At 59.4% G+C, this 23,320-nt stretch overlaps 3 protein-coding genes across 5 annotated transcripts; 1 reads left to right on the forward strand and 2 right to left on the reverse strand.

Annotated features, from left to right (window-relative positions):
• The first annotated feature begins 143 nt into the window (after window positions 1-143).
• On the forward strand, window positions 144-14,853 carry PCBP4 (poly(rC) binding protein 4). 2 transcript variants are annotated; one of them, XM_004581514.2, is made up of 14 exons: window positions 144-210; window positions 803-905; window positions 6,356-6,500; window positions 6,668-6,691; window positions 6,791-6,823; window positions 6,997-7,113; window positions 7,262-7,393; window positions 7,522-7,650; window positions 7,817-7,891; window positions 8,024-8,068; window positions 8,157-8,220; window positions 8,357-8,409; window positions 8,536-8,705; window positions 9,064-9,992. In XM_004581514.2, the coding sequence occupies exons 3-14, from the start codon at window positions 6,420-6,422 to the stop codon at window positions 9,350-9,352; spliced, it is 1,212 nt and encodes a 403-aa protein (XP_004581571.1). In that variant the 5' UTR covers window positions 144-210; window positions 803-905; window positions 6,356-6,419; the 3' UTR covers window positions 9,353-9,992. The 2 variants fall into 2 exon arrangements, with proteins under 2 accessions (XP_004581571.1, XP_058535063.1); XM_058679080.1 differs by lacking the exons at window positions 144-210; window positions 9,064-9,992 and adding an exon at window positions 14,667-14,853 and having other exon boundaries at window positions 721-905.
• Window positions 9,846-11,712, reverse strand: GPR62 (G protein-coupled receptor 62). The gene has a single exon (XM_004581775.2). It carries the CDS (start codon window positions 11,710-11,712, stop codon window positions 10,624-10,626), a length of 1,089 nt encoding a protein of 362 aa, XP_004581832.2. The 3' UTR covers window positions 9,846-10,623.
• Window positions 14,854-17,787: 2,934 nt separating the features above from the next.
• Window positions 17,788-23,276, reverse strand: PARP3 (poly(ADP-ribose) polymerase family member 3). 2 transcript variants are annotated; one of them, XM_004581774.2, is made up of 11 exons: window positions 23,111-23,276; window positions 22,551-22,740; window positions 22,145-22,270; window positions 21,760-21,948; window positions 21,519-21,651; window positions 21,148-21,374; window positions 20,826-20,975; window positions 20,563-20,649; window positions 20,190-20,367; window positions 19,429-19,572; window positions 17,788-19,162 (listed from the first exon to the last, which is right to left on the reverse strand). In XM_004581774.2, exons 2-11 carry the CDS (start codon window positions 22,731-22,733, stop codon window positions 18,993-18,995), a joined length of 1,587 nt encoding a protein of 528 aa, XP_004581831.2. In that variant the 5' UTR covers window positions 22,734-22,740; window positions 23,111-23,276; the 3' UTR covers window positions 17,788-18,992. The 2 variants fall into 2 exon arrangements, with proteins under 2 accessions (XP_004581831.2, XP_058535069.1); XM_058679086.1 differs by lacking the exon at window positions 23,111-23,276 and adding an exon at window positions 22,852-23,090.
• Window positions 23,277-23,320: the final 44 nt, after the last annotated feature.

Raw genomic sequence — 23,320 nt, forward strand, 5'->3', positions numbered from 1 at the left:
GAGCCTCAGTTGTGGGGGAGGTTGAGGTCAGTGGGTCCGGACTGAGCCGATTACCGAGGAGAGGGGGAGGAGTATTTGGTGCGCGGAGGGGGGAGGGGCGTGGGACTTGAGAACCGCTCAGCCCTTCCCCCACTCATCACTTCCCTCACCAAGGACTCTGCTGCTGCGCCCCCATTCTTTATGATCCAAGCCCCAAAAGGAATACTGGGGGTAGGCCTGGGGGAATCGCGCCGCGGGGAGCACGGGGGCCAACTGGCTCTCAGGCCCCTCCTCCAGCTAGCCGGATAACCTGTCCTGCGCGCACCGGGGCCGGGCCGCGTCGCGCGCCGCGCCGCGCGGAAGCTTGGGAGGCCGAGGACCGCTGGTGTCCCGGCCGAGCGCCCCCAGCGCGGGCCAGCGCCAGGACAGACGAGAGCCGCGATCAGGGCGGGGCGGAGGTGGAAGTCCGAGCTCCAAGGGAGCCGAGGCGGAGGGCACTCGGCCGGCTAGGCGGCCCGGGCCGGAAAGACTGGCCGGAGCAAGGACGCCGGGGGCTGGGGGTTCGGCGCCGCTGCTTATGGCTGGGCTCCGGGAGCCTTGCCCGCGGCGCGGCGGCTCCGGGCGCACCGCGGCGCTCGGGGCGGGGCGGGGCGGGCGGCTGCGGCACTGGGGCGGCTGGGGCGGGCCCGTCGCGCTGTAATCGGATCCGGGGAGGGGGCGGGGAGGGGCCGGGCCGGGCGGGCCGGGGATGGGGAGGGGGGGCGCGGAGCCGGGCTCCGGGCCGGCCGGGCTCCGCGCCTGTCAAACCCCTCATTGTTCGCAGCTGATGTCACTCGCAGTTGTGAGCGGCCGCCTTTCCCGGGGACAATGTGGGACTGAGCGGCCCAGCCGCCGCGCCGCCGCCGCCGCAGGACAGCCCCAGCGAGGTAAGGCGCGGGGCTGGGCGGGACTCGGCGGGCCGCGAAGTTTGGGGGTTCGGCGGGGGGAGGGGGAGCCAGGGAGTCATGCTCAGGTCTTTGGGGCTGGGGTTCCGGGCTGGGGCTACTGGGAGACTGCGAAGAGCAAGGTCCCTTATCGGGTAAGACTGAGACTTTGCACAGGTGGGGGACGCCCGGCTGCTAGAGGAGCACCTAGCAGAGGGGAGCACTGTCCTGGCCTTGGATCTCAGGTTGGAGCTGCCATCCCACCTGCTGTTTCTCTCCCTTGGGCCTGCGCTTTTCTCCACCTAGGGCCCTGGGTTCGGGTTATATTCCTGGTCCACCCCCATCTGCCGGTCCCCTGCTGCCCCTGGCCCAGTGCACAACCTTTCCTGTTCTCTGCAGTCCTGGGAGCAGCCAGACACAAACCTATAGGCCAGGGCTGCAGGCAGATGGGAGTTGAGGGTTCACATGGGTCCTTCCTTTCTCCACTCTCTTTTCCCCTGTGGTTCTTCAACCTTTCCCCTATGACCTGACTCCTTGGCTTGTGGGGGGAGTAAGGATAGGGGGCTGTGTGCTCACTTCAGCCTGGCCAGGAGAGGGAGGCGCCTGCCTCCTCACTCCCGTGTCCCAGGCCCGCCATCTTGAGACCTGTGGCACCCAGTGCCCCACCCGGGTCCGGCGCCCGAGGGGGCTAACCCGCTAGGGGTTGTGGCAATTCCAGCAGCATCCCTTTCTCCCAGAATGTGGGGTTCTGGGTTCCCACCAGGACCTGGAAGATCACTTTCATGCTGGCTCAACAGGATGTGTATACCCTTCTCTCCCCCTACTGCCAAGGGCCCTTCTTCCCCTACAAAGAGCCTTTACACCCCCAGACATTCCCTGGGAGCCCAATGGTACCCTCACTGTTCCCTGGGGTCTCCCATCACCTTGGGGCTGGCACCTGGGAGGCTCTTCTGTCCCCATCTGAAGATCCCCTACCCTTTCAGGTCCTAGAACCTTCTCAACCTCCAAGGTGCCCCCATCCCAGCCCCCAGCCCTAGCCTTCATCAGCATGCAGGCTCAGGCTGCCTAAACACAAGGGGATTGTTCTCCTCGCATGCTCTGGGTGGGGGGCTGGGAGCAGGCGGCCCACACACCCTGGCAGGCCCAGGCCACTGGGAGGCTGGCTTGCCCCACCCTATGTCCCCAGAAAGGCCCTGTCCACTCTCCCTACTCACATCACCGTTTCCCCCATCCCTCCTCACCCCCCACAATCCAGCCTCCATCACCACTGCCCCACTGCTGACCTCGGAGGAGACAGCTTCCAGCTGCAAAGGTGGGGCCCTGGGGCCCCTCAGTCCTCTGGCCACCTCTCACCTTGCCTTTGCAACATAGTCCCCTTCCTCTAGCTGTGACAAGCTGAGGCCACCTCTACCCCATGATGCCTGTCCCACATTCTAGCTCTTCTTCCACTGCCCCTTCTCCATGGGGACAGACGACCCCGCAAGATTGGGCATACAAGCCAAATCCCTCGTGCCAGCATCATGCCCTGGGAGCCCGAGATACCCAGGAAAGCAGCAGGGGTAGGCTCTGGGAAACCTGTGTGTGGCAGGTGTCAGCCCTGCCCTGAGCGGCTTGTCCCTCACTGCTCCTCCAGGATGCCCAACCTTGGGGCATTGATGTCCCCAGACAGTGAGAGCCCCAGTTCTCCCTGTGCATTCAGCCTGCTCCTGTCTTAAGTTTCCTGTCTGGTCAGAGCTCTCCCAAGTGGAAAGACAGGCTTGGAAATGGGACTCCTTAGAGAGGCTGCCATCTCTTGGAGGGGCCCAGGGGCTGGAGTGATAGCCTGGGTAGGCTGGGGAAGGCCCCACAAAGGAGGTGGCACTTGAGAAGGGTTTTTGGGAGCAAGAGGATGAATGTTTCAGGCTGGGATCAGACTGGGCAGAGAGGTGGAGGTTCTAGGTGTGTTCTGTAGCCTGGCAGGTATGGGAGATGGGGCAGAGATGAGATAAGTCAGCAGGGGCCACAGAGACCTGGATGGGCTGGTAGGGGAAGTAAGACTTTATTCCTTGGGTGCTGGGGAAGCACGGGGATGGTTGTTGCGCAGTAGACAGCGTGGTGTAACCTTTAGCATGGAGGATGGAAGCTCAGCTCAGCTGAAATGGGAGGGGATGGGTATCTGAGAGTGAAGCTGCACCATGGGGCCTGGACCTGGGTCTGCCTTGGTTTCCTGTAGGCATGTAGACTTGTAGGGTGTTGCCTAGTGAGGCGGTGAGGACAACATGGCGTCCCTGGTCCCATTTCTTCCCTGCCTGGCACTTTGTCCAGGAGACAGACAGAGGCTAGAGCTGGCGGCCCCTAGCTGCTCCCCAAGAGGCCCCTTTTCCCCCTCCTGCCGTGGCACTGCGAGACTGGGCGCGCAGGTCCAAGGCTGCTGGGCCTGGTTCTGGAGGCCTAACAGGAAAGGGCAGGGGAGCATCCCCAGGGAATGGGGGTGGGTAGGCATGGAGAGCCCCAAGCCTTCACACTTGCCGCCATGCCTCCCAGTGCCACACCCTGCCCATCTGATGCCCAGAGTCATGCCCAACATCACTGGGTGTGGCCAGTGCCACTGCGCTGGGAGTGGGAACGGGAGGAGACTGCTAGGTTGGAAACTGGAGGTGCAGAGGGCGATGTGGGGAGGTGTGGGTTGGAGCTAGAGAAGGGACCCCTGTCCGCAGCCTTGGCTGGCCCAGATACTGGCCAGAGAGAAACCCAGGAGGGAATCCCCCCTATCCCCACCCCTCCCCAGGAAAGGGGGGAACAGGCTGGTCTACTTGAGTTGCCAGGCCCCAGGAGCCCTCCCCTCCAGGGGATTGTTCTTGCTCCAGAACAAAGCCATGGTGGACACTTGATCCCTGCGTTGGAGTTGGGGGGGGAGTTGGCTAAGCCCCCGGCCCTTTGATTGGGCAGCTGTCATGGGAGAGAGACAGCTGGGGGGGGAGGGGCAGGAAGGGAGCTGTCGCCATCGCTTACACAGCTGTCACTACCCTCCCCACCCCCTCTAGCCGCAGTGGCAGGAAGCCAGGGCCAGAGGGAGTGGGCATCAGGTCTGGAGACGGGGCCTGGAGAGCAAGAGGAAGACCCCCTCAGTTAGAGGCCTTGGCTGAGCTTGTTAATGTCCTGCCAGGGAGTCTGGCTGACCGGAGGGGGCTGGGCACCCTGGGAGGTGAGCTGGAGGTCAGTGTGGCATGATGTGAGGCTGCCACGTGGGTGGCCCAGCCGAGCCCAAGGGCTCATCAGCTGGGAGCAGCAAATGACTCCCTAAAGCCATAGAGAGGCCCAGGGGGCAGCCAAATGCTGCTTGTTGAGGGCTCCTGAGAGTAACTGGGGAGGTGTGGGTCGGGGCCCCGTCCTTTCCTCCAAGCAGGAAGGTCCCCAAGGGTCTCTCAGCACAGGAGGGGAACAGGAAAGCCAGCGATTCTGCCTCCACCCTCAGCCTCCAAACCTGGAATAGGTGGGCAAGCAATGGTCAGGTCACATGAGTGCCTGGCCAAGGTAAGCCACTCAGCTGTGGTGGTGGGTTTGTACCATGGCAGGTACTCTGATTCTGGCCCAGGTTCCTGAAGCCACTGCCCCTCTTTTATCCTGTGACCACAAAACAAGTTGCGGAGTTAGTATGGGGACAGTATCACAGTTCTCACTAGTTACCATCCCAAAGGGATCTGAAAGCCCCCAGAACATTCTAGAGCTTAAGAGTATGGCTCTAGATAAGTTATCAGTTGTACCCAGGCAAGATCCATGTACTAGGCAGGCAGGGACTTCAGACATTGCCAAAAGACCACCAAACCTGACAGGAGCAGCCCGAAGTGGGTATGGGGACAGCCTTGGGGAGTAGGCAGGACCCTGCTGGTCCCACCTCCCTGTGGCCTTGGACCCCCTGCAGCCCCTATCTCAGCCTCAAAGCGGGCATCTGCTCTGTTCTCCAGCGTATGGCAATCACCTTGACTCTCCACAGAGCCCTGAGGATGCAAGGAGAAGGTGGCAACCCTGGCTTCTGCTGTCAGGGGCTCCTGGACTTGGCTGGCTTGGGAGGCAGACAGCAAGCACGTCATCACAAGTGCTTTAATGGGGGAAGTGCATGCTGCCAGGGGAATGCGGAGCAAGGGCAGCCAGCACAAGGCTGGCCAGGATGCTGGGTAGACAGTCCCTACATCCACCCACTGCTGCTGTCCCATCTCAGGAGAGCCTAGGGCAGAACTGGAGGGCAAGGAGGAGCAGGTAGCCTTGGGACGCAGGGAGCAGGGCCGTTGAATAACCTAGGAAGCAGAGACCCCAAGAACCAGCCTGGGAACATCCCCTACACATTGCATGCCTGAGTTCTGGCTAGCGGGGGTGGGGGTTGAGGATTGGGCACTGGGCAAAGATCAGCATCCTAGACCCTCATGCCAGCACAGGGCAGAGACCTGGGGAACCCTCCAAGCCCAGCACACTCATACTTTGCCTACACACCTTCCTGGCACAAGGCATGTGTAGGTGAGGGCTTAGTCTGGGCCCAGGTTCAGCAGTAGCTGGTCCCACTCTTGGGTCCTCCTCTCTGGGTTCTGGTTCCCCTGTGAGCTGCCCTGCCCTGCAAGGCTGAGCCTTGCAGGAGACAGCCTTCAAAGAGAGAGGGATCTCCAAACAGGATTAAGGGTCAGGATTAAGTCGGAGCTTGAAAAGGGGTCTGTGAGGAGGACTGGCGGCTGAGCTAATCCCGCAGCTAATCGCAGGCTCCACCTCCCACTGTCAGTTAGTGGGCCTTGACATTCCTGTGGCCCACCAAATCCAAGTTTTATCTGGTCCGCAGTGTCCAGGGGCAGCAGTTCCTTCTCATAACCAATGGGAGAGGGAGGGTCAGGAGATGAAATTCTGAGCCCAGGTGTGGTAGGAGGTGGGTAGGAAGTGTCCCAGGCCTGGTGTGCGGGCAGCCCACACCTTTCTCACCTCCTGTCCCCAGGGCCAGCCTGAGCACATGGGAGAGGAGTTAGAATCACCGGTGTTGTGCACCTTCCTGGGCCCTGACACCCCGTGCTCTGCCCCCAACTCCTCCAGTGACCCCGGGCAGCTAGGGTCAGCTCTCCTGAAGCTTAACTCCCTGCAGGGCCTGCCATGGTTGCTGTGTTCTGCTCTGAGCAGCAGGGCCTGGCCTATGGGCACAGCCACCTCTTGTTTGCCATCAGAGAGCAATAATGCAGCCCCTCTGTCCCCTACAGACCTGGTTAACTTGTTTCATCTCCTTCTGGGAGGGAGTTGGGAAGGATGGGTTCAGACACCCGGTGCCCTTTGGGAAATGTTTCTCCTCCTTTTCTCCCAACTCCTGGGATGGATACCTGGAGGCTTGGAGCATCCAGCAACCCATCTTGTGAGGTGCACACAATCACATCTTTTGGGGGGGGGCAATCAGAGCTCAAAGTCCATTCTCTTCCCCGCTCACCCCTCTGCTGCTGCCCCTGCAGAGCCAGACAGGCCGCAGCGTGGACACTCTCCCAGGCCGCTGTGGCCCCAGCCCCGCCTGACAGGATGAGCGGCTCAGACGCGGGGCTGGAGGAGGAGCCGGAGCTGAGCATCACTCTCACGCTGCGGATGCTGATGCATGGGAAGGTGAGGGTCGGGGCAGGCCAGTGGCAGAGGAGGCAGGGACCCTGATTCTGGGCAGGGATGGCAGGAGACTGTCTTCCGGCTAGACTGAGACCCAGCTAGCTGGGGGACAAGGGGCTGGGCCAGGGGCCACAGTGCCTGCCTGATGGCAATTCTTGTCTTGTTTGCAGGAGGTGGGCAGCATCATTGGGAAGGTAGGTGCCCAGTTCCTGCGTACTCTACATGTGTTCTTTCCCCTCTGATGCTTGATCATAGCTCAGGCTAAGAATGACTCTCTGTTTTGTCCTTCACAGAAGGGAGAGACTGTAAAGCGAATCCGGGAGCAGGTGAGACTAGAGATGGAAGAAGCCCCAGGCACCTGACGTGGAGGGGAGGGGAAAGGAGGTGCCTCTTCTGTGAAGCCCTCCATCATCTGAGATGACCAGGGCTGGGGCAGGCTGATGGCTGGCAAAGACATGGGGAGGGTGCCCCACTGCCAGCGCCCATCCTGTACCCACAGAGCAGTGCCCGGATCACCATCTCCGAGGGCTCCTGCCCCGAGCGCATCACCACCATCACTGGGTCCACAGCAGCTGTCTTCCATGCTGTCTCCATGATCGCCTTCAAGCTGGATGAGGTCTGTGGCTGGCCAGCACAGGAGGGCTCTGACTTCAGACCCAGGCTTGTAGCTGGGAGGGAGGCTTCCTCTGACCCCAGGCTGGGGAGGGGGTGGGCTGCAGAGTGGCAGAGATGGGCACAGTCTCCTCTCTGTCCATGCCCCACAGGACCTCTGTGCTGCCCCTGCAAATGGTGGGAATGTCTCCAGGCCTCCCGTGACCTTGCGTCTTGTCATCCCTGCCAGCCAGTGTGGTTCGCTGATCGGGAAGGCTGGCACCAAGATCAAAGAGATCCGAGAGGTGAGGGGAGATGGAACCCAACCCTTCCAGCTGGGCCAGGGGCCATGGGCTATGGCTTCATACCTGCCAGGAAGTTCCTTTCTCTGAGCTGCAGTGGCAGTCACCAGTGGCCCTTGTGCTGTTTGCAGACTACAGGTGCTCAGGTGCAAGTGGCAGGGGACTTGCTCCCCAACTCCACAGAGCGCGCTGTCACTGTGTCTGGGGTGCCTGATGCCATTATCCTGTGTGTGCGACAGATCTGTGCTGTGATCCTGGAGGTATGCCAGGGGGACCATAATGGCAGAAGGGGAGGCCCTGGATGAACCTGGTGGCACCCCACATCCTACAGCCAGGGCTGGGATGTGCTGCTCCTGAGGTCCCATGGGGCTATGGGGCACTTGGTAGGGAGGGTCCTGACAGAGCCTCTTCCCGTCTGCCTTCCAGTCCCCACCCAAAGGAGCCACCATCCCCTACCACCCGAGCCTCTCCCTGGGTACAGTCCTCCTCTCTGCCAACCAGGTGAGGAGAACTCAGAGAGGGAAGGGGGCGGAAATAGGAATTCAGGGTCCCAGGGAGGAAGAATGGTGATTGGTTTGCTGCCAAGACCCATCACAGTAATCCCCACTGCTTCTACCCACTTTGTTCCCACAGGGCTTCCCTGTGCAGGGGCAGTATGGGGCTGTGACCCCAGCTGAGGTGAGTGGTCTGCAGCCCTTGGTGCCCCCTCTGGAACCCAGCCTCTTGACTGGCCTCCACTGACCTCCAACCCCGTTTCCTGGCACAGGTCACCAAGCTCCAGCAGCTCTCAGGCCATGCAGTGCCCTTTGCTTCCCCTAGTGTGGTGCCAGGTACGCAGCTCCTGTATAAGGAGGCAGGGGCAGATCCCCAGAGTCTGACAGCCCCCCCACCCCAGAGTGGGCATGGGGCAGGGGGTGCAGGTAGGAAAGGCCCAGTCCAACATTCAGCCCCTCTCCTTCCCATCAGGACTGGATCCCGGCACGCAGACCAGCTCGCAGGAATTCCTGGTTCCCAATGACGTACGTGAGCAGGACCTGGGGTGGCTGGAGGCTGAGTCGGGGTGGGGTGAGGGACCACTGCGGGCGGGTGTGCCTTGAGGTCCTGGTGGCTCTTGGCCAGAGTCCAATTTTCTTGTTCTCCCCTAGCTGATTGGCTGTGTGATCGGGCGCCAGGGTAGCAAGATCAGTGAGATCCGCCAGATGTCAGGGGCTCACATCAAGATTGGCAACCAGGCAGAAGGCGCCGGCGAGCGGCATGTGACCATCACAGGCTCGCCCGTCTCCATTGCCCTGGCCCAGTACCTCATCACTGCCTGGTGAGCATGGGGTGTTACAGTGCCCAGGGCTCGTGGGCAATAGCAAGACAGGGACGAGGAGTGGTGGGCTGACCTCTGGGGAGCCCATCCTGCACCTCCCAGCCATGGCCCATTCCCTGTGATGTGCCTGAGTCACCCTAGATTGCCCCACCTTTTCCTGATGTACCCAGCCCTCATGCCCTTTTTTCAAATTGCTGCCATCTCTTCTCCATCCTGTCTGCTTGCCACCTTTCCCACCCCACATCTTGCACATACCCACTCCCGATTGCGGTTCTCAGCTCCTCCCTCTTGTCTGTTGTCTAACTTGGGGTCCCTATCTGCCCTCACCGACCTCTCTCCCTTTCTCCCTTCTCTCCAGTCTAGAGACGGCCAAGTCTACCTCTGGGGGGACGCCCGGCTCCACCCCCGCAGACCTGTCCGCCCCCTTCTCACCACCCCTGACAGCCCTGCCCACGGCTCCCCCGGGCCTGCTGGGCACACCCTATGCCATCTCCCTCTCCAATTTCATCGGCCTCAAGCCTGTGCCCTTCTTGGCTCTACCACCTGCCTCCCCCGGGCCGCCGCCGGGCTTGGCGGCCTACACTGCCAAGATGGCAGCAGCCAATGGGAGCAAGAAAGCTGAACGGCAGAAATTCTCCCCCTACTGAGGCTGGCTGGTGGTGGCTGCAGTGGTGGCGGCAGCACAGGCAAGGGCAGGGGCAGGGGCAGGCAGGACCGCTGGCATGGGGGCTGCCTCTGCACCCTCGCCTGGCCCCTGGAGACCCCATCCAGGGCTCCCCAATGCCGCTAATGCCAGACGCATGGATGCATTCCCTCCCCTGCCTGGGTGTGTGCTGCTTCTCTCAGTGGGGCGGTTCCCAGCCCAGGGCTCAGGGAGCTTGCAGCAGCCCCACCCCACCCCCTGGGGCAGGGGACCCCATCCCTTCTGCTCTGTGCTTGGGTGCAGGGAACAGCCAGTGGCCTCCCTGGTGTGCCCACCATGTTGGGGGTGGTCACTCCTGCACTCCCCATTCCTCTGGGCTTCCAGCCCCCTGTGGGAAGAGAGCTTGGGAGTGCCTGGAGCCATGCTTCTTGTCCCCATCTCCCTGCCGGTTCCTGCTGCTTCCACTGATGCCCTTGTGACTGGAATGGACTGGCTAGGCTTGTCGGTGGGCAGCCCATAGAGGGGGCTGTTCCCAAGCTGGGAGCGGGGTGGGGCTTGGGGGCAGGGATCCAGTTCTGAGCAGCAGACATTGTACAGTTTTTTTCAATCCCTGTTTTTGAATAAACATTCTCAGCGACCAGGAAGCTATGAAATACTGGTATTGGGGAATGGGGTAGGGTGGGGTGAGCAAAACTTCCAGGAAGTGGGTGCAGAGGAAGAGCTCCACCTGCAACCCCACCAGCTCCCACTGGGCTGCGCCAGTTCGGTCCCTTCAGGGGTCCAACAGGGGTCATATCCAACTGCCTGCTTCCATTACCAGATGGGTACATCAGTTGTTTCATGAGCGTTTGGAAGCAGGTGGAAGTGGCTCAACAACCTTGTCCAGCCTCTCCTAGTCACAGACGGTAGGGAAGTCCTTCTGAGCATCTCTCCACTGGTTCTTCCTGCTGTGGCTGTAGCGCCCACCCTACCCTGCTTGGCCCATCACTTAGCCCTTATGTCCTCTGTTCCATTTGTGCAACTCTTCTCCTTCCCGGGCCTAGAGACCTTCACTGAGTTTAACAGCCCACACTGCAGGGCACATACAGAATGGGGAAACTGAGGCAGGAAGACTGGTAGGTCCCGTGCACAGGGCCATGCGGTGAGTGGGCCCAGAACCCTGCATTCTGGGCTCCCGGTCAGGCTCCTAGCAGCTTTTCTTCTGTTACAACGTGGAAGTCCCAGCTGGCACCTCCAGCTCCTGTGCAGGATTCTCTTCCACACCTTTCCTCCAGTTCAGCACAGCGCGGTCAGGCTCCGCCCTCTTGCCAACTTGGGGACCGGTTCTGGTGCTTCTGAAGGGTCCGGGGCAGGGCTCTGGGGGGGTCGGTGGAAGTGCCGCAGGAGTGCTCGTGGGTGCCAGGCCCGTGGAAGGCAGGTGCGCGGTGGCCGGGGCAGAACGCGACGAGTTAGACGGCCCAGCGCAGAGCGCACGGGGCGCTGCAGCAGGCCGTAGAGGAAGGGGTGCGCAGCGAAGGCTGAATAGGCGACCCAGGTGACGGCTGCCTCGGCCTCCGCGGCCCGCGCTGCGGGCGCCAGGCACGCGCAGCCGTAAGGCAACCAGCAGGCTGCAAACTGGCCCACGGCCAGCGCCGGGGCCAGGGCCGCTTTGCCCCCGGGCAGGCGAGGCCGGAGCGGCGGCGGCAGGATGGAGAGGCGGCTGTCCAGCGAGTCGGAACGCAGCCGAGCCTCGCGCGCCGGTCGCGGGGGCCGGAGTGCGGCGCGGCGCGCCACGAGGAAAATGCCGCTGTAGGCGCCGAGCAGCAGGAGGGCGGGCAGCGCGAAGGCCAGAGAAGCCCAGAGCGGCCGGAAAGGCCCGAGACCTCCGGCCAGAACCGAGCAGCGAGCTGGGGCGGGGGGCGGTGCGGGCGGCGGCCCGAGCAAAGAGAGTGCACCCAGCAACCCGGCCGCGGCCCACACAGCCGTGAGCACGAGTACGGGAGGCGGCCGCGCGCCTGGCCGCAGCGGGTGCACGATGAGGCGGTAGCGCGCCAGGCCGAGTGCTGCCACGCCCAGCGTGCAGGCCGGCAGCAGTGCTGCGGACAGGAAACGTGTGGCGCGGCAGGGCGCAGGACCCAGGCGCACGCGGCCCAGGCCTGGCGGGGGCGCGGCCAGCAGGCCCAGCGGCATGATGGAGGTGGCTGCCAGCAGGTCCACGACGCACAGGTGCGCCAGATAGAGCGCGTCGCGCAGTCCGGGCGTGCGCAGCACTATGATCAGCAGTGCACCGTTGCCCAGGAGGGCCCCCACCTCCAAGATAGCCGCCAGGATCAACCCCAGTGAACCTGCGATTTCTGTACCGGTCAGTTCCGTAGTGTTAGCCATCTGAGCGTCCAGCCTTCACCCTGTGCTGGGATGCAGAGAGAGCAAAACGGGTACCCCCAGCTTCGGATTTCCCATCACCTGCCCCTCACTCCTCCTCCGGCCCCTCACCTTACAGGTTACCCAGGAGGCGGCTCTGATGCCCAGGCTGCCATCTTCTTGGGGGCTTGGCCAGCCCCATGGAGAGGTGCAAAGCTAAGCCTGCTGGCTCTGTCCCCTGGCTCAGCCCAGCTCCAGCAGCTTGGCCTTTGCCGGAGATGGGACTGGCTGTTACTCTGATGCGGCCCTCTGGAGATGCACAGAGCTGGCAGGGGAGGAGCAGGGCCTTGGGCCAGGCCCCTGGGTCCTAGCAGCTGCCAGCTGGAGGCTGTGCTGTGGGCAAGCGCTTGGAAGGTACCTGAGATTGGAGGAACATGGGGACAGAGGAGAGGATTGAGTGCACACTTTGGAAGCAACTGCTGCTTTGCTTTTCCTGCTCGTGGGACGCAACCCCTGTACCCGTGGGAGAGGGGGTGATCAAATTAGCTAGTCCTTCTAGGGAAATTGGGGTACCCAGGTGAGCCGGGAGCTAGGCCACCTGACCAGGGATGCACTGGCCAAGGAGAACAAGTTGTCTCTTTCTGAATCAGATCCTGGCATTTAGCAGGTGCCCAGCCAGAGTTAATTTGGGCATGGTGTGGGGGCCCCTTCACAGTAGTGGGTAACTGACCAGGCACCTGCAGGCTGCTGCTGTTTTGGTTGGCTTGCTTTTGCTGCTAGCAAACAAGCCCATTTTGGGTAAAAGCACATTGACTTCTCTCTAGGAAACCACTCCTCCCTGATTCCTGGGACAATAATTTTGGGTGGGTAAGATCCCATCCTTTCATCTCCCCAATTAGGTACCACACCCAGTTCTGGCCATCAATGAGTGATGTCTGCTCCCAGCCCAGAGAGCTATGTGACTGCACTGGGAAACATCTGCCCAGCTCACCCAGCAAACCCCTATCCACACCCTGACTGCTTGCATTTGTACCTACAGCTTCCTCTCCCTTGAACCCCAGCCGTGGGTCTCAGCTGCCTCTGGAGAGCATTTCCCCTGATGCTTACACTGATGGACATTTTTCATCCACCTGATTCCAAAACAGAGTCACCTTTCTTGAGCCCTCCCACTCCTGCTCTTCCCAGTCTCCCCTAGTTGAGCTAGTGCCTTCTAAAGCTGCCGCATCTCCAACCCTTTGGGATCCCCAGACCCAGCCACGCTGTCTTTCTCCCAACCCGCCCCTGCATCCTCTTTACTGTTCTCTTTGCTTCTGCTCCTGCATCCCTGCTGGTCCTGGAATTCATGTCCCTCTCTTCCCCAGCGCAGAGGTAGACAAGAGATCTATCTGCTAATTCACTTCCCAAGTGCCTGTTAAAGCCAGGCTGAAACCAGAAGATAGGAATGGCCATGAGGATAGCAGGGACCCAGCTACTTGAGCCATCACCTGCTGCCTCTCAGGCTATGCACCAGCAGGCAGCTGGAAGTGGGAGCAGAGCTGGGATCCACCTGCAGGCACTTCAGGTTTCTAGACACCTGCTCCTCTGACTCCCTTGACTAACTAACTGGCCTTGGGGCATTTAGCCAGTGGAAGTTGCCAGAAGACTGGAGGCTGAGAGGGGCAAGGTTTCCCTCACCTGTGTAACCTGGGGCCGTGTGCAAGGCAGTCTTTCTCTGCTTCCTGTGTGGCTGGGGCTCCTGGAAGTGGTGCTGACCTCTGGGCCCCACAGCTCCCTCTCCCATCACTGGTAGCCTTAGGGCAACAGACTCTTGCTGTTGCTCTTCTCTGGGCACCTCTGTCCTGGTTGGTAGTTTGCCTCTTTCCCTCTGTCGGATTCCCGTGGGAGGAACAGGGATGACTTCCACGGAGTTGGCCTGGCCCACGCTCCATAGTCTGCTTACCACACAGGATTCCACAGAAGACAGCTGGTCTGGTCCTGGCCCTGCTGCCTACTCTAAGGAGCTTCCCTGCTCCCAGATTCTCCTCAGCCAGGAGTCAGCCTCGCCCCACCTCTCCAAATGCACCCTCCTCTTCACCCACCCCCTCTTTCCAGTTCAGGAGTTCTCTTGCTTGTCCCTCCCAACCTGTCTACCCGCTGTCCACCGCAGGCCCCTTGGACTACTGTCCCCTCTGCCCAACAGCCCCTTCCTCAAGTCTGTCCCTTGGCTTGCTCCTCCAGTGAATTCAAGTCTCCACACAAGGAGGCCTTTACTGAGTGCCTAATGTCATTCCTCTTTCCTCTTCACTCTCATCTTTGGACCTTGCATTGTTTTCTTCCTGGTACTGTTTTGTTTTGCTTTGTTTGTTTTGTTTCAGGCATAGTCAGCTTGGGTTCAGACTCAGGCATGAGGGACCAGGGTGTGGCTCATCGCATGCTGGAATCTGAAGGGCCCCAGCCAGTTCTCAAGTGCAGACACAGAGCCAGAGAGGGAAAGAATGAGCATACAGCCGAGCTGGACCTCCAGAGCTCTGCCCACATAGAATGCTTCTTCTTGACTGTGACTTGAACTTGGGCAGCAGGTGGAGGCTGGTAGGATACTGAGACAGGATGTAATGCCCATGGGAGGTAAACAGGACTTTAGAAGTCTGCACCCCCTTTCCCTCTCCAGTCCCCGACAGATCCTGTTCACGGGTACACTTTCAAATGCTCACAGCAGCCAGGCCCGGGCCAGGCTGTGAGCAAGTCACTGGAGCCACTGTCTGCTGGCTCCCAGGGTACATCCTAGCAGGAAGCTGGAATGTAGTGCAGAGCTGGGACATGAGCTCGGGAACTAGATATGGGATGTGGGCACGCTGAACACCTGCCAAACAGCCACTCCAGTGTGGAGTTTGGGGAGCTATGTTGGCATCTTCCATGTTGAAAACACCCAATGAACAAAGATAAAAAGAAATAAAGCTGAAAGTGCATATAAACGACAAATGAGCCTACCTGTGTTTCAGAGGACTGACAAAGCCATCCTGAAAAGAAGTACAGAGCTGGGGCCAGTGTGATGGCTCAACTAACTAATCCTCCACCGGCAAGCACCAGCATTCCACATGGACACCAGTTACATCCCAGCTGTTCCACTTCTAATTCAGCCCTCTACCTGTGGCCTGGGAAAGCAGGTAGAGAGACTCACATAGCAGACCCAGCAGAAGCTCCTGGCTCCTGGCTCCTGGCTTTTGATCAGCTTAGCACCGGCCACTGCGGGCATTTGGTGAGTGAACCAGCAGATGGGAGATCTTTCTCTGTCTCTCCTTCTCTCTGTAAGTTCTTTCCAGTATAAATAAATAAATCTTTAAAAAATAAATCTTAAAAAAAAAAAGAAATGCCGAGCTAATTCAGGGAGTTGGTATTGTGGTGCACCGGGTGAAGCATTGGTTCTAGTCCTGGCTGCTCCACTATTTTTTTTTAATTTTATTTTTGATGATGTTTACATAGTTGGTCAGGGTGGGAAGAGTTAAGGATCAGGGGAAAGTGGGCAAGGCTATTGTTTACACATTTTCTTTTTCTTCTTCCTGTATTTGGGGAGGGGAGGATACAATGGGAAAGGCCACACCCAGCCTCCCCAGTACCTGATGTCATCCCAGGGTCCCCGTTGTGGAGCATGTTCTGAGATTTCTGATCAAGTGGTTTCCATAGTTCTGAGATGCTGTTGATATCGCTGCTCCAAGGATGAGGAAATCCTTCCAAGGTCAATTGGCTGACATAGTCCACTTCAGAATTTCCATTTGCCCAAAAGTTTGCTGTCAAATTTCGCTGGCGTAGTTGGTTAATTTGTTCTGACCTCCTTCCTCTACAAACCAATGTGTATTGTGACCCAGCCCAACCTTGCCTACCACATGTTCTGCCCTCACTTACACCAGGTGGAACTGAAGCCTCGTCAGAGTGACCCCCAATAACCTCATTGGACCAGCCCCTAGTTCTGGTTCCTGTGCCTGCCAGCAGATGCAGTGGACTGGTTCACTTTCCCACATCCCATTCAGCTCTCATATACATCATTGGGCGTTGAAGCCTAACTCAACCCAACCAACTCCACCCTCTAGCCCACACTTGTGCCAGTGGGTGCCACCACATGTCCAGCCAAGCCTACCCCCAGTCCTGGTTCTCATGCTCACCAGTGGGAGTTGCAGCCCAACAGTCTCCCCAGTGGACCCACTTCCTGCCCCAGGTGGTTTTGCAGTCTAGCTTGGCAAGACTTGCCTCCAGTTCCAGCACTTGCCAGATGATGCTGCGGCAAAGCCCAACCTACCTGCCCTTACTCTGGCTCATGCCTGCACCAATGGATACAGTTGGTTAGCACAGTCTGGCTCTCCCCATAACCCAGTTCACATGTAGGCCAACAGGTGTTGTAGCTCTGCCAGGCCTGGTCTGCCCCTACTTCCAGCTCTCATGCTCACTAGCAGGAGCAGTGGCCCAGCAGAGGAGTCTCCACTACTCCCCTACCGGGCTTGCACATCTCCCCCAATATCGCATATACTGGTAGGTGCTGTGCCCTGGTCTGGCATGACCCATCTTACCTTGGTATTTGCTGGCAGGTGCTGTAGCCTGGTCTGGCGCAGTCTGCCCTGGTTCCAGCTTGCACTGGCAGGTGCTGCCCAACCCAGCATAGTCAGCCCCTAGTCCTGGCCCTAATGTGAACTGGCTGGTGATGTGGCCAGATCCAGCCTGTCCAGTACCCCATCCTGGTTCTCAGATCTGCCAGCAGGTGTTATGAACTGGCACAGCCTGGCCAGCTCCCAGACCTGAGCCACACATATGCCAGTAGGTACTGTAACCTGCTCTGGTCTGGGCTGCTCCTTGCCTTGGTTCTTGCGCTCACCTGCGGGGACTGCACCCTGACAAAGGAATTCTGCTCCACTTTTGATCCAGCATCCTGCTAATATACTTGGGAAATCAGTAAGAGAAGGCCCATGTGCTTGGGTCTCTGCCACCCATGTGAGAGTCCAGGGTGGAGTTCCAGGTCTCTGGCTTCAGCCTGGCCCAGTCCTAGCCATTTTGTGGTCATCTGGGTAGCGATCTAGCAGATAAAAGATCTGTGTTTGTTGTGTGTGTGTGTGTGTCTCCCTCTTTATATGAACGCTCTTCCTTTCAAATAAAAAAGTAAATGAATCTTCAAATTGATGCCATACTGCCCAATTTGAAACACCTTGTCCTGTTCCAGGGAACCAGGACTCCTTGGGAAGATGATGGATTGTAGGTTTGTACAAGATTCTCTGGGAACATTGTGTGATGCCAGAAGAGAGGAGGTGCCGAGAAATGACAGGAACACAGAATGGGCCCTTTTGCTGGCCAAATCTGTCAAAGTAGGTAGTGGCTGGCTGAAGCGTAACCCATGCCAGGAAATAAGAATTGATAGGTCTACAATATTGATGAATAGAAGAGAATATTAATTAGTAAATATAAAACCAGGTGAGATTGGACAACTGTTTTGCAACAATCTCAGAAAATACTGTGGTTAATACAATGAAGGATGATAAGGTTTGTGGGTGAAAGTGGATGAGCCACGGGACACTGGCCCCTCACTGTATTCCCCCACAAAAGGGACAGGCGCTAAATTTACTGTGGAGAAATACTGTCATCCACTTTAATTAAGGCACAAAGTACATGGACATTGACAAGAACGGGGCACGTTCCTTCTGATGCAGTACACAGAGGTGGACTCATTCATTCATGCTGTGCACCTGTCCATGTCATAACTGTGTCAACCCCGATGAAACATTAGACAAAACCCAGCTCCAGAGACACCTTCTGGAAAACCGCGGGCCTTGCTCTGTGCCAGCATCAACAATGTCACAGCCAAGAGCTGAGTGTGTGAACCTGTCCTGGACCTCCCCATCCCCGGGTGTGCACCACAACTGAAGGTACGCAGGGGTGCTGACAAAGGACAGTTCCCTGGCGAGGGGCAGGCATTTGGTTAGTAAGGACGCCCATGTGCCCCATCATAGCCTGGGTTTAATGCCCCACTCTAGTTCTCAACACAGCCTGCTGCTCAGGCAGACCCCGGCGGGCAGCAAGGACTAGATCTCTGCCACCCATGAAGGAGACCTGGAGTGAGTTTCTGGCCCTGCGCTTTGGCCCAAGCCCCAGCCCAGTCCTGGTCAGTTCAGGCATCTGGGGGATTGAGCCAGCAGGTGAGTGAACTCTCTCTCTACCTTTCCAATAATAATAGTAACACCACATGGGTCCTCACAGGACAAATGGCTCTGGGTTGATGATGAGGGTCCCCTTGAAGATTCAATTCTAAGACACAGATGATTGACAAGCCAAGGTGGCCCAGGGGTGTGTGTGAGCTCCACCGACCCACGTGAGCATTCAGTCCCTACAGCAGGACTGGAGCTGCCACATGCTTGGTCTCTTTAAAGAGAAAAGAGGCCAGGAGTTGGCACAGTAGCACACAGATGAGCAGAGTCTGGGGGCAGGAGAGCACCATGTTCAATGACCCCACTTAGGCACACCTGCAATTGAGCCTGTCCCAGTGGTCCCACTTCCAGACAGCACAGGTGGATGTGGAGTCCTGCCCACCCACAGCCTGTGCCCCACTCATGAGACAACTATGCGTCCAGAGCTCACCCCACCGCCATGCCTCTCTCACCCTGTATGCAGGGCTCTGGGGCCACAGTGACGCTGGGGTTAGGAGGGACTGAAGAGAAGGGAGGCTACTGTTGGGGTCTCAGGTGGGGCTGGCAAAAAGGGGAGCTTCTCTGCTCTTCCGGTTGCCCTGCTCTTGTCCCAAGCAATTAAATCCACAGGCCGAGAAGACCCCCAGAGCATGGGAACAGGGAACCCTCCTGTGTGCCTGCGGATGGCTGAATGGCTAGTCTAGTACACAGGCATGCTATGCAGCAGCCTTGACAGAGCAGGCAGCCCTGGGTGGTGAGCCTTCAGGACGTGGTGCCAGATGAGCCAGGCCACAAGAAGCACGTGACCCCACCTGTATATGGAACTCATTGGAGTGGGGAGCAAGGTGGGCATTCCAGGGACTGGGGACGTGGTGGGAGGATCGAGGCTGAGAGTATGATGTCAGGGCCTGGTGACTGTTGGCCACAGTCAGGTCGCCCCCAGGGCTGGCCGCGCAAGGCCACCTGGCCATCCGTGACCATCTCAGGTGCTCACCACACACTGAGATAGCTGCAAGCCACCAGACAGGCCGTGTTGTGGGATGGGGACTGTGTTGCATTCTGGGGGAGCCACAGGAGTGCCAGGGGTGGGGAGGTGAGGTCAGGGGTCAGGCAGGGAGGAGGCTGCAGGTTTTGGGGAGCCAGGGCAGGCATGGGCGGCACGGCTCAGAGGCGAAGCTGCAGCAGGTAGCGCAGGCAGCACTGGCTCTCCTTGTAGATGAGGTACTCACTCTGGGAGAAGCGAGAGCTGCTGAACTGTGGGCAGGGCACGGGCCGGCCCTGCGGCACCGCCACTTGCTGGCCATCCAACTCCAGCTTGATGTCCTGGGCTGGGTCTGCAGGGCAGAGTAAGGGTCCTTGTCCCTGGCTTTGCCAGCAGGTGCTGCCCCCTCCCCACCTCCACACCATGGTGTAGGGTGGACCCTCAGCCTGGAATATACCACTCCCTGTCCCAACTCAGTTTTTCTCTGCAATACTACTATTGAGCCTTCAGGAACACCTCTCCCCAAAGTCTTCTGGGTGAGAAGTGGGTGTTTGTTTAAGGATCTGCCCATCCCCTAAGCCAAGCTGTGCTGGGCCTGCTCAGGCCCCTGGGGCTCACCTGGCTCGGTGTGACCTCGGGCGATGACACTGTCAAAGCCAGGGGGTGCCTGCTGCAGGTTGGGCTTGTCAGCCATGACGTGGTGCTCTCGGCCCAGTGCCACCTCGCTCAGGAACATGTAGCCAATGCCATTAATGCCGGTAACTGCAGGGCGTGCGGAGGCTCAGTGGTGGCTGCCTGGGGCCTGCTGCCTGGCTCTGGGCTGCCCTGCATTGCCATCATTGCCTCTGCCCTGGCTGCTCCAGCCATAGTGTGCTTCTGTCTGCCTGTTTTCATCCCCACCTCACTGCTGCCCCTGCCCCATCCCTTGCTCCGTGTGCTGAGCTCGCCACATCTGGCTTGACCTCCACATAGCCTCTGGCCTCTCCCATCCTTTCCACACCTGCAGCCACCAAGGCCCTGCTGTTTTACAGTCCAACCATGCCTTCCACTGCACTCTGATGAAGACCTCTGGTTAGTCCAAGGCCCCCACCCTTGGCCCCATTCTAGCCTGCTGTACTCTCCTGGGCACTGTGCTCATCCCATTGCCTTGAAGACTCTTCTTTCAGCAACGCCCCCCCCCCAGGTACATGTGTCACTCCCTCCTGGAAGCCCTCCCTGACTAGCAGGCATTTTCTGTGCATCCTTCTCCCACCCCAACAAGCCCTAGGATGCCTACTGAGCATTGAAGCGTTCCTTCCCCAGACCCACGGTAGTTTCCAATGGGCAAGGATGAGGCGTGATCTCCCTATGTGGCCCCATGCCCACCCAGGGTCACTCACCGTAGCTGGCTGACTTGCTGTTCTCTGAGGCGAAGTAGATGCCTTTGCCCATGCGGCCACCGGAGTGTGGCATGATGCGGAGCCCGCTGGTGAGGATGGCAGCCACCACAGCCACGTTGGTGCCATGCCACAGCAGCTTCCGGTTCTCCAGTCCGGAGTGGGCTTTGAACCTGTCCCCCTGGGCAGGGCAGGTGTGGGAGTTGCATCATAGAAAAGTGCCTCGGCAACCCGCCCCCCCAAGGTGTCACACACTTATATGCACACTTAGGGCCTGGTGGGAAGTGCCCAGAGTCATTCAACCAGCTTGCGAAGTAGTCAAGGACAGAGTGATGGCCAGTAGGGTGCATGGTGTGGGGGGGTGTCTCCTGCTCACCTCCCCTTCTCGTTTTACTTTCCAGATGTGCTGCAGGGTAGGACACCTGTAGGGGTTGCTTGTCTGCTCTAAGTAGGTACAGATCACCTAGAACGATGGTGGGAGATGGAGGCTGGGCTGGGGGGTTGTGAAAGGTAGGGAGGAGGGTGGTGGCTCATGCATCAGCTTTCTCTGCCACTCCCCTGCCAGGCTCAGGACCCTTCAGGGCACCTCATGGGATGGTGCCCATGGCAGGGTGGCTCCTTGGTGAGCCCAACACACACCTTGTGCTCCAACGCTTCAGGGTCCAGCAGCTGAAGCTGGCACCTCAGAAGCTGGTAGTTGCGGTCCAATGGGTGTGGCACCTCCTCTACCTTCACCTCCTCCTCTGGGGCTGCCTGCAGGGCCTGGGCCAGCTCGATGTCCGCCAGCACCTGGGATAATGCATGCCACTGGCAGCTGGCCCTACTTTCTTGACCTCTGGCCTTCTCCCCCCCGCCTACCACAGCCCCTCTGCCTCTCGCCAATGTGTACACCTGCCTGTTCTCACCAGGTCTATGTAGGCCCTTCCCCCTGACCACCCATAACCCCTCTGCCACCTCTCACCAGCAGCATGTCCTTCTTGGCCCGCAGCAGCTCTGGTGTGTTGATGAGAGGAGGACGTCTGCGGCCACAGTTGTGCGGGATGACGGTGTAGAAGTGGGAGGACAGCTCCTCCAGGCTGTGACTACTGCCCTCTGGGGCCTTCAGGGCCTCCTCCAGGGCCTCCAAGGCCTCGAAGCCAGTGGCGATCTGCTGCTTGCTCAGCTTGCCTAGGGGCATCTTCTTTACATCTAAGGTACCAGGGCATGGGGTTGCTGAGCCTGGACCCCTAGACCCCTGGACCCCTTGACCCCTAACCCTAACCCTAATTCTGCCCTCTGCTCCCCACTACACCCAGTCCCCTCTGCCCCGCCTCCACCCCACCAGCTCCTCACCCAGGTTCATGAGGGCCATCGAACCCTCGAACATCTCCTTGCTGAAGATGTTGGTGATCAGCTGTTGTGTGGCAGGGGCCAGAGAGCAGGGCAGCACCTGCATAGCCACAGCGCTTGCTGGGCCTCCTTCCACCTGGGAAGATGGGTACTGGTGGGCAGGGTCCCCTTGCAGCAGTGCACAGCTCAACATCCTGGCCACCAGGCAGCGGTTCAGCCCAATCAGCCCCTCCCCAGCCCTCACCTTCACCATGACCTCTTGGGCCTCTTCGTCCCTTTGCACATCAATCAGCGTGTACTTGCCAGAGTGGGCCACAAAGTGATCCCGCTCTGCCCATTTGTTCTTGGTCTTCTCCTGAAATTTCTTCTCAAAGTCCTTCCTGGCATCTTCCAGGCTGGTGAATTCCCTGAGCTTGGACTGGCCCGTCTCACCCTGCCCAAAGGCAGCCTTCAGCAGGTGTGCCAGCTGGAAGGCTTTGCCAGCCTCTGTGCTAGTGCTGGGTACCCCAGGATGGCTGGAAGGGGAGGGAAGTGGACTGGGAGAGACAGTCTGCTGCTATGGGTGGAGTGGGGTGGGGGTGCTTTCAGGGTCCTGGGCAGGAAGAGGCGGGGAAGCGGGGGGCCCTCACCACGCGACCCCAGCGGTTCCAGCAGGCAAAGCCACCAGGGCTCTCCAGCAGCTGGATGATGTAGAACTTGTTGTTGTTGCTCCCAATGTTGGTCTGGTTCAGGGTACAGCTGTAGTCCTCATGCACCTGTGTTAGGGGAAGGGGGCTGTGGGCCAGGCTGAATCCTGGCAGGTGGAGGGGCCTGTGGGGTGGCAGGGCTCTGCCCGTACCTGGCTGGAGGGGACCCAGACAAGCTGAGGGGAGTCTGAGGAGTTGGAGTTTTTGCCCAAGTGCCATGGGGATGGGGGGAGGTCTGTGTGGGGAGTCTGCTGGATCCCATGGGATACAGCCCTGACCTTGGGAGGAAGTGACTTAGCTCTGCAGCTTACGAGGGAATGAGGGTGGCACCTACAGGCCTGTGGCTCACCTGGGTCCCGGGCTTTTTATAGAGCGGGCACTCAGAATCCACGTGGATCACACGCTGCTCAGTGGGTGCAGCCCGGAGGGCCTGGACTGTGGAGTGAAATCTGTCCTCTTCACCTGCATCCAGGCGCCCCTGCTTCTTCAGGGGACCTGCGGTCTGTGGCGGGGGTTGGCGCTTGGGAGCCATGACGGTCCTGGGGCACAGCAAGGCACCTGTAGGCCTCCCAGCACTCATGGGTTCTGCCCTGGGCTCTCCCTCCACCCCGCTTTCTACCCTATCCTCGATCCCACCCAAGTCTCCTTACCCCGTGGAGGCCACTTTCCAGGCCATACGTGCAAAGTCAGGACCCTGTCCAGTTTGCCCATTTGGATCAGGCTCAGGGTGATTGGGGAAGTGAAAATCTGGAGTTTCCCTATCCCTCCCCCTGCCACCAGCTGAGACTTGGCATAGCAGCTGGGCTGAGTCATGAGGAGGCTGGAGGACAGTGTCTGCTGGTGGGCAGCACTGCCCAGGCCTTATCTGTCCCCCCAGAGCCTGGGACCAATGGTCCAGAAGCCACTTACCTAAGGAGGCAAGAATTGCGGGGGCCAACTCGAGTTCCTGATCAGTGGCCGTGCACTGTCACTAAGTAGAAGCCAGTCTCATTCCTTTGCCCTGCCCTGCCCTGCCGAGGCCTGTGGGCAGGGCCACAGGGCACTCATCTAGGAGACCACACCGAGTGGCTGCAGGCTCCGCCCGAGCAGTCCCAGGACTGCAGTTCCTGTTGTGACGTG

The sequence above is a fragment of the Ochotona princeps genome, chromosome 21 (genome assembly GCF_030435755.1).
Source record: "Ochotona princeps isolate mOchPri1 chromosome 21, mOchPri1.hap1, whole genome shotgun sequence".
Lineage (NCBI taxonomy): Eukaryota > Metazoa > Chordata > Mammalia > Lagomorpha > Ochotonidae > Ochotona > Ochotona princeps.

Coding starts and splice junctions, on each gene's coding strand:
- PARP3 (XM_058679086.1), bottom strand. CDS start 22,877: ATGGCCTGGAAAGTGGCCTCCACGGG. Junction 21,652..21,759: donor CCCAAGAGGTCATGGTGAAG/GTGAGGGCTGGG, acceptor CCATCTTCCCAG/GTGGAAGGAGGCCCAGCAAG. Junction 20,650..20,825: donor CTGAAGCGTTGGAGCACAAG/GTGTGTGTTGGG, acceptor CCATCGTTCTAG/GTGATCTGTACCTACTTAGA.
- GPR62 (XM_004581775.2), bottom strand. CDS start 11,712: ATGGCTAACACTACGGAACTGACCGGTACAGAAATCGCAGGTTCACTG.
- PCBP4 (XM_004581514.2), top strand. CDS start 6,420: ATGAGCGGCTCAGACGCGGGGCTGGAGGAGGAGCCGGAGCTGAGCATC. Junction 7,651..7,816: donor TCTGTGCTGTGATCCTGGAG/GTATGCCAGGGG, acceptor TCTGCCTTCCAG/TCCCCACCCAAAGGAGCCAC. Junction 8,706..9,063: donor CAGTACCTCATCACTGCCTG/GTGAGCATGGGG, acceptor CCTTCTCTCCAG/TCTAGAGACGGCCAAGTCTA.